General features: G+C 31.4%; 1 protein-coding gene across 1 annotated transcript in view; it reads left to right on the top strand.

Moving 5' to 3' along the window:
- The window catches only part of LOC145254821 (uncharacterized), a 128,657-nt gene that overhangs the window by 73,094 nt on the left and 45,563 nt on the right, over positions 1-10,000 (top strand). The window contains exons 12-13 of the mRNA XM_080113649.1: positions 2,129-2,250; positions 5,299-5,514. Of these exons, the coding sequence (XP_079969775.1) occupies positions 2,129-2,250; positions 5,299-5,514 (338 nt within the window). The remainder of the gene's footprint in view (positions 1-2,128; positions 2,251-5,298; positions 5,515-10,000) is intronic.

Raw genomic sequence — 10,000 nt, 5'->3', positions numbered from 1 at the left:
TTATTTGATCTGATATATCGACCATTATTATATATTATTAAAATATATTCTTAGCCTTAACCTATGATATTTTTGATTTCAATAAATAAATAAATAATAAAATATTAAATTCAGTAATTTCAAAATAGATTATAATATTTTGTTTGCTTGATTTATTATTCCTTAATAATAAATTAAATACTAATTATCTCCCTTGCATTGTTTAATTAAAGAAATAAGATTATCTTCCCCTTTCTTTCTTCAGTTTTAAATTTAGCATTTTAATCAAACATATGCTAACCGATATAAAATATTCCATTAGCGTTCTTTTTAAAAATTTATCATTTCATAAGTTGAAAAGCTACAATAAACATCCATATGAATACTTTGACCTTAATTGCTGATTTCAAAAGGCGAAGAATTAAAAGGTAAATAATTATATATATTTATATATATATGTATGTATCTGTGTATATGCATGTGTATGTATATATATATGTGTGTGTATGTGTATGTATATATATATATATATATGTATATGTGTGTGTCTATGAATTTTATTAGAAATATATTATTATAATATTATATTTAAACCAAATTCAGATTTATAATTTTATTCTATTTTATTTCTATCTTTAACCCATACTAATTTGCTTATCAAGTAAATACATACCTTTTATTTTAATTTTTTTTCAGATACATCTGCCTTACTTTTAATGCTAGGTTTATTTATGGTGTCTTTTACATATATTAAAAACCCTTCTCAATACTTTTGCTGATGAGGAAACTTTGTTTTTTTTAAAATACTATATGTAAAAATTATTGTCCGTGGCTTAATGTCTACCACAATAAAACATTGTTTTCCGAAACGATCATACAAATTATTGACTTTGTTGTTGTTCCTTCTTGTGAAACGGATTTTAAATTTAATTCTAATTTGAATTTTAAATTATCAATCACATTACTAAATATATTTATATATATATATATATATATATATATATTTATTTATTTATATATATATAGTGCAATCTTGTTAAAATATGCTCTCTTTCTACTGTTAAGAACAGATTAAAGGAATTTTATTCGCAAGGATATGTTGCAAGATGCAAGCAAATGATTTCTCTTAAGAACAGAAAGTGCCGTCATAACTTCGTCAGATGCACTGAAAATCATCATATTGGTCAAAAGTGCTTTTTAGTTACGAAAGCAGGTTCAATAGGCTAGGCAGTACGTTTGTTGGAGGAAAGACAAAAAATTTAATACTCAATGCTCAGTTTCAACGCTGCAAGTTGGTGGAGGTTCATTTTTGGTGTGGCCATTGTTAGTACCAATTGTTCAGGGCCTATAGTTCGCTTGCAAGTTGACTTAATTCGGCCAAGTACATTAATATGTTGACTGGGCATTTTCGGCCCTACTTTGGTCGGAATTTGGATGATAATCCCATCTTTATGCAGAATAATGCTCCCATTCACACAGCTGGCAATGTTAAGAGGCTCCTGGAAGAGCATGATATTCCATGTTTTGATTGACCTGCACAATCTCCAGACTTCAATCCTATAAAAACGTATGGCATTACATCAAGCAACAGCTATACAATGATAAAATTTCAAATTTGGAAGAACTTTGGACAAAAATTAAAGAAAAGTTGGATGCCCTTTTCCCCGGAGTATTGCTGCCGTCTAATTAAAGGAATTCCCAGAAGATTGCAAGCTGTCAAATTGCAGAAGGGCTATGCTACTAAATGTTAACTAGTTCATTGTCTTCTTGTTGTATTTATGTTGCATTAATGTCCTAAAGTTACATTTAAATAACAATTTTCCATTGTGCTGACTTTCTTTTTGCCTCCTCAATTTGAAGTAAATGTATGTGTGTGTTGTGTATGTGTGTGTGTGTGTGTGTGTGTGTGTGTGTGTGTGTGTAATATAGAGAAATGCATTAATTTATATTAATATATAAATATAATTTATATGTATATATATTATAATATATATATGTATAATATATATATATATGTTAATATAGAGAAATATGTTCATATATATATATTTCGTATACATATGTTAATATATATTAATGTATATGAGAGAACTGGCCACATATTTTTGTCATTTCATGAAGTAACCTTGTTTTTTTTTTATTTTTACAGGTGCATATAAGAAAGTGAGTAAACAAAAGTCCCCTCCACCAGCAACTCTACCTAAACCAACAAAAAATGTCAAGAATGCAACAAAAATTGAAATTGAGCTTGGATTATTGAATAAAATAAAGGTATTACTTCTGAAATGACTTGTACACTCTCTTAGAAAAAGAAGATATCACCTAATAAATTATATCAAGAAAAATTAAATATCCTACAACAGACATGGCACAATATAATTAAGTTAGATTTGTCAGCTTCATTATTTTATCAGTGGATATTACTTTATTTTATTACTTAGTGATTTGATTGTCTTCTTAACTTTAGTACTCATTATATGTTTTATAGATAAATTCCTTCTCTTGTCCTGCTTAATAATATAATGAAACCTATATTTTTTTAATATATTCCTGGGCAACATCAAGTTTCTTACATTTTCACTCCCCTCTCTAAATAATTAATGAAACCTGTACTTGTGTTAATTTATTCAACATGTTTTTGCTGATAGATTTTTCCTCTCCTCCTTCATAATATAATGAATCTTATATTTACTTTAATGTATTCTATACATGTTTTGCGAATAGATCCCACCCATATAATGAAATCTGCATTTGTTTTAATGCATTCATCGCATATTTTGTAGATACATTTATTCTTTTCTCCTTAATAACACAATGAAACATATGTTTTAATGTATTCAACGTTTGTTTTGTATATATATTGAAAGATCTTTAATAAATTATTACTTTTTCTTAATCCATTTCATAATCTAAACTTGTATTAGATTATTTGGTACTTATGCAGAATAACAGACTATGCCAGAAATATATGGTGGAATATTCAATATTTTTTTTTAAATTGGTTAAAGTCAACATCTCCAATACACACAAGGTTGAAAAAGAGTAGGCAAAAAAATATGCTTGTGCGATTTACGGACTGTGCTAATTTTTTTAATAGAATTTCAAAGTAAATTTAATTTTTACAGTATCTTTTGTTTATTAAATTGAAAAGTCAAAGTACAGAATATTTAACAAAACCCCCATGGCTAAATAATGTTAGGTGCTTATTCACGTTTACACTTATAGCGATAAACAAAAATTAAGACAAACTTTTACCATGTACCTACTTGGATGGAATGATGATGATATATTCCAAAAGCCGCAAAAATTGATCAAGTAGTTTGTATTTTTTCAAAAAACAAATATGCTGTTTTATATGAATAAGTAAAGACCTAAGTCATTTTAATATTCACCAAATTTTGTTTCTCACATAAAACGACCTTTCTAAAAAGATGTTTTCATTATTTAAAAATTGCATTAGACAGAACAAAATAAAACCACCTATATTGCAATAGACAAAACTACACTGAACAACCCACTTTGAAAGAGACAAGACTAAACCAAACAATCTACATTGCAATAGACAAAACTAAACTGAACAACGTACATGACAATAGACAAAATTAACCAAACAACCTACATTGTAATGGACAAAACTAAGCCAGACAACCAACAATGTAATAGACAAAACTAAACCAAATAGCCTACATTGCAATGGACAAAACTACACTGAACAACCCACATTGCAATAGACAAAACTACACCGAACAACTTACATTGCAATAGACAAAACTAAAACAAACAAACTACATTGTAATAGACAAAACTACACGGAACAACCTACATTGCAGTAGACAAAACTACACTGAACAACCTACATTGCAATAGACAAAACTAAATTGAAAAACCCACATTGCAATAGACAAAACTAAACCAGACAACCTACATTGCAATAGACAAGACTTAACTGATCAATCTATATTGCAATAGATAAACCTAAACTGGACCTATATTGCAATAGACAAAACTAAACCAAACAACCTACATTGCAATAGAAAAATCTAAACTGGACCTACATTGCAATAGACAAAACTACATTAGCAAACCAACATTGCAATAGACAAAGTACACTGAACAATTCACATTTCAATAGACAAAACTAAACCAAACAACCTACATTGTAATAGATAAAACTAAATTGAACAACCTACATTACAATAGAAAAATCTAAACTGGACCCACATTGCAATAGACAAAACTAAACTGAACAACCCACATTGCAATATACATAACTACACTGAACAACCTATATTGCAATAGACAAAATTAAACCAAACAACCTACATTGCAATAGACAAAACTAAACTGAACAACCTATATTGTAATAGACAAACCTAAACTGGACCTATATTGCAATAGACAAAACTACACTGAACAACCTACATTGCAATAAACAAAACTAAACCAAACAAGCTACATTGTAATAGACAAAACTAAGCCAAACAAACTACATTGTAATAGACAAAACTAAACCAAACAACGTACATTGCAATAGACAAAACTACACTGAACAACCTACATTGCCGTAGAAAAAACTACACTGAACCACCTACATTGCAATAGACAAAACTAAATTGAACAACCCACATTGCAATTAATTAACAGTGCAAACTTTTGTTGGATTTTCATATGCTTGCATGTACTGTAAATTCTATGCAGTCACAGAAGTGCAAGAACTAGAAGTCATCATGGCTGAAAATGTGATGTCATTCACTATCACTATTTTTGTTTCATCTACTGCATTTGACCTTTGCTTACTAACTAACTGCTACTAGCAGAGGGTCAGAAATATGTAACAAACCCACTTCCAGCAAATGCCATTAGAGTTGCAGCTAGCAGAGAAAACTAAACCAAACAACCTACATTGCTAACAGATGGAACTAAACTAAAACAATTTACATTGCAAACAAGCAAAATTGAAAACATTGGATTTTCATTCAAAATATATTTACTGTTGCTTTTCAAGTCATTCTAAAATAATAAGCATACTCTTTTAATTCTAACTTTAATAAAATGCTAAATCTTACCTAATTCAATGATAATATTAATAATGATAGTATCCCCCTTTCTCAAAAAATAAAAATAAAACATATCCACATTTTTTTATTTTATTTTTTTTTTAGATCTTTTTTGTAAACCAGTCATCCTCTATTCGTTTATTTACAATTTGTAAGCAATATAATAAATAAATAATTAAATAATATTAGATAAATATATTAAATAATAAATAAATATAAAATTTGTTTTAATTCTCTATATCTTACGGGTGTTTCATTTCAGTGTGATGCCATTGTCAACACAACTAATTCTTCATTGGATCTAAATACCGGAGCGATTTCCAAGGCCATTCTTGTAGATGCTGGAGATGAATTACAAAGAGAATGCAACAATCATTCTTTTGCATCTCAAAAGATTGTGATAACTGGTGGATATAAATTACCTTGCAGCAAAGTGTTTCATATTTGCTTACCTCACTGGAGTCAGAGTTCACCAGATGTAAGAAATACTTTTATTTATATTATTACTTACTGTGTGTGTGTGTGTGTGTGTGTGTGTGTGTATGTGTGTGTGTGTGTGCGTGCGTGCAGGGATATAGAAATTCCCAGAACATAATTAGACAATTGAGACATGAGGCAGATTTCCTTTTCTGTCCTCGTAAAAAGCAAGAGATTTAGATGGGAAACTTTGATATAATGTATCAACTGTAGTTTGCAATGATGTAGACTTGCTCTTTTTTGTTGGTTAGAGAGTGATACTGGTTCTGTGTAAATCCTTTCCTCATTTAAAGAGCTTCAACAAAATAGAATTGCTTGAAAAATTAAAGATCTAATTGTCTGTGTCAAGCAATTGCAATGCTCAAACATGTTTGCAGCTTTTATGTTACAGAGTGTTTGAAATAAAATTAGTCATTTTTTTAATATATTTTTTCATTTCAGAAGCATTGTAAGTATTCAAAGCTGGTGAAGTGCAATGGAGAGGTTCTGCGCACTGTTTCATATAAATCCTAATTATAAAATTTATCCCTCTCAATTATACAGGGTGACCCCAAAAAACAACAGGACATTCAATTGTTTTTCTGAGCATTTTACAGTCAACGGAGAAAAAAAGACCAAACACCCTAGTGTTTTGATGTGATGTTTTGAATATAATAAATTAGTTATGACTAAAGTTTCATTTCATTTGGACAAAACACTAAGAAAAGGGGCCTAATTATAGTTGGGGCCCGTTTTTTTTGGTCACCTTGTAGATATAACTATCAGTTACAAGTTATTGCCCTTTATTAGAACTCTTCACTGATGTCACACCAGAAATGATACGTTGCCTCTTTTCCTCACCATGGACATCATACTGTTCAGATTTGCAAAAATGCACCTAATAAAAGCCTGGAGTAAACATTCCATGCATGCTTTAATTTCTGACTTCAGCTCAATATATTATACTAGAGTATAAATCAATGTTTCCCAAAGTGGGCATTGCTTTGATATGTGAGAGGGAGACACAAAAAGAGACAGTTGGGAGAAAGGATAATTTAGTATTAAGAGCATTTAAAGTTCATTTTAAGAAAAGTTCCAGTAACAAAGTCTAACATAACAATCCATTGACTGTTTGCATGCTGGGGATTTTTTTTCCCTTGGCCCCAAAATCAACAGAGTTTAGACCATTCCTGTAATAATCTATTCTCTGTTGATTATGGTGTAATGCTGGTCCTGTATAGTCCTAGGAGGTTCACCCTCCTAGTCTTTGCCTTCTCTCTTTGAGAGGGTTAGTTTATTGGTAATCGCAAACGGGGCTGCCCAGGCATCTTTTGTAAAATTAGAATGCCCCTCTGTTGAAAGTAAGTATGATAACTCTTATCGTGGACCCTTTTATGATTTCCTCCCTTTTACGTTGTAATCCCATAATCCCTTTTTACTCCCCGCTTCCTCTTCCTGTCTCAAAAAAATATACTTCTCTTTATACCTGTCACACGTGTGTTCGTGTCCTCTTTCAAATATTTGTTCCAGTTTTTTTTTTTCTCTTTTCACTGAAATGCAACTCGCAACAGGTTATGTGCCCAGGATAGATAATGGAAGGTGATGGGACAGACTTTTATTTGATGGAGATGAAATCAAATACAAAATTTGTGAGACAAAATTTTTATGCCATTTATGCACACTTGGCCTAAAGGACGCCATTTTAGGTATACACCTTAATAGAGATGGAAGCGACACTGAGAGAAATGAAGATGCTTGCGCCAAACTTGTACAGTTTCTAGACGACAAAAGTTTATCCTTAATAATGAGAGAAGCTACAGATAATGGGGAAAAAGCTCTCAAAATATCATTTACTCGACTGCCATCAGCTAGTTCTATCAAGTGACTCTGAGGATTAAAGTTGGGATCAAAATTGATAAAATCTGATTCCTTCATAATTACATACGTTGTTGGCCCACAATCAACATACACACATATATATATATATGTGTGTGTGTATGCCTGAGTTTTTAAGAATAGCTTGTGTTACCTTATATTTGATAGATTTCATGCCCTCAGTATCTAGATTACAAATGAGAATGATTGAATCATGTGGTGAAAAAAAATCATCCTAAAATATTTAAACAGTTTAATAAAGCATTTACTCAGTATCCAAATGCATTGAAACCATTGAATAAACTAAAGTAGATTAATAGAAAATATTCAGAACCACATCAGTAATCTATAATATAAATCTATGTATGCATATATAATTACATCTTTTTCATTGTTCCTTTTTGCTGCTTAGCAAATACTTTCTAAGATGGAGTACTGCTACCACATCTAAGGTGTACCTCTTAACTGACACACGTTTATAGATCGTTCCTGCATAAAACTGACTCAGTATACAGTGTCACATTTTTTTTTAATCTTTATAAAAAATTATTTATTTCTCTGCTAAGTTTTATGTTGATAATATGTGAGCAAAACTTCATGTTGAAATTTAAGGATGCGATTCACAGACATACATTAGCATTCAGACAATACAACTATGAGGAGAACATTTCATTATCCCAACACTTCTAGAAATTAATTAAGGGCAAAAAGCACCAACAATAAAATGAAGAAATAGGATTTTATGTTCATAGTTTTGCGAGAAAACATGTTACAAATGCTCGTGTTCTCATCAAATTTCGATCATCCTGCAGAATGCTGCATTCATTCTCTCAATGCTAAAATGGCCGTTTGTTCCTACGTTTCGCAATTTCTACCCAAACGAGCATTAAAATTGCTGAAATATCAAAAATACCTGAAAATAATGGAGTCCCCTTTGTAATTTTTGTATCTACATTGGAAAATTTTGTGATTGGGTCACCCACAATTATAGCAAATAATGTTAGTCTTTATTTAAGAGTAAAATTTGATTCTTGGGAAAGTTGTAGGTAAAGGAATAATTTGATTTTGACATTTTTAGGTGGGCATTTTTGAATTTCTAGATTTATTGTTCTCTCTGATCATTTTCTCAGTTTTCTTGTAACTTCTTAGTGCCATCTTGAATTGACTAAATATCATGGGTTTTTCTTTCTGAGTTATCACAGTTGCAAATGACTTAAAGTCACTCTGCAACCCTTTAAGGATCATGGAGATCAACAGACTGTCACTAATCACTTCACCAGACATTTTTAATGAATTTGCCGCTGTTTTGGCCCTTATAATATAATCTGTCATCGTCTCAGCTTCCATATGTTTTAGAGATGTCAGTTTTGTATATAGAGATAATTTAGGGTTTTCCTTTCAATAAATTATGCTGTCTTAATTTGGTCAATGCTTTGCAGCTATCATCCAAAGCTTTTTTGCATTATCAGAGATAGACTTCTGTCATCCAAGCCCTATATTAATTCCACAAAAACAGTTGCATTCTTTTCAATAAATTCAGGGCCATTTAGATTTTCAGGTTGTGCCTGAATTACTTTGTATAATAATTGAATTTATAAATAACCCGAAAATTTCACTTGCCACAATTTGAATTTTGATTCTGATCCATCAAGGTCTATAACCTTTTGAATTTTTTTTTTTTTTTTCACCCCAAACGAGGCACATTGCCACTTTGATGTAGGGGGCTACTATCAGGGACATAAGCTACAGGGGTACTATGTGGAGAGTTGGGCAGCAAGATGTCTGTTAACGTTACATTTGAACTTCTCCATGTCAGTACAGTTGAGGAAGCAGGAAGCCGGAAGGGAATTTCAAAGTCTAGCAGTTCTGGGGAAGAAACTACTGGAGTAGAAGGCTCTCTTACATCTAGGGATCTCAACTGTGAAGAGGTGGGATTTTGCTGCTTGTTGGGTTTGTCGGGGGTATTTACATCGAGGGGGGTACAAATGCTTGCAGTTCGTCGGAGCATTCACCGTTAAAGTACTTATAGAACAGGCAGAGGGATGCTACATTTTGTCGATGGGACAGAGATTGAAGCTTAAGCAATGTTTAATTTCAGAAAAGTTTCCGATAGGTACCTAATTTGTACAAGTCCTGGAGATGAAGAGTTGATCTGTACAAGCCTTGGACTTAAAATTTTGCAGGGAAAGAGCAAAGACCTTTCTTGTGTTGGCATGAAAAATTATGTGTGGGAATTCTAAAATATCCAATATTCCGGTTTCTGATTGCTTGTTAGCAGAACATGAATCCATTTGATTGGTCAGTTCCTATCGCTAGTGTCTATAAGTAGAACCTTTTCATTTTCTTTAATCATACCCTCTGATTATATCAAAAATATTACAACAGCTTGCATGAACCTATGGTGAAATGGATAAAAGTGCTGAGTTATAACCAGTTCTTCGTGGCAGCCTTCTCAAGATTTAAGGTCCGAACCTCAGTAATGACACTAAGAATACAATTAGAAATTATTTAAGACTTCTCCCCAGTAATGGCTGATGAAATGAGGGCAAGATTTCCTCATGTTTTGAGGTTTTTTTTTTTTTTTTTTTTTTTACTCCAAACAAAGCGAAAAGGACTACTATTTGGGATCATGT

The sequence above is a fragment of the Euprymna scolopes genome, chromosome 30 (assembly GCF_053919585.1).
Source record: "Euprymna scolopes isolate OS-2025 chromosome 30, ASM5391958v1, whole genome shotgun sequence".
Lineage (NCBI taxonomy): Eukaryota > Metazoa > Mollusca > Cephalopoda > Sepiida > Sepiolidae > Euprymna > Euprymna scolopes.
The sequence above is the reverse complement of the archived record's forward strand: the minus strand, read 5'-3'. Positions and strand labels throughout refer to the sequence as shown.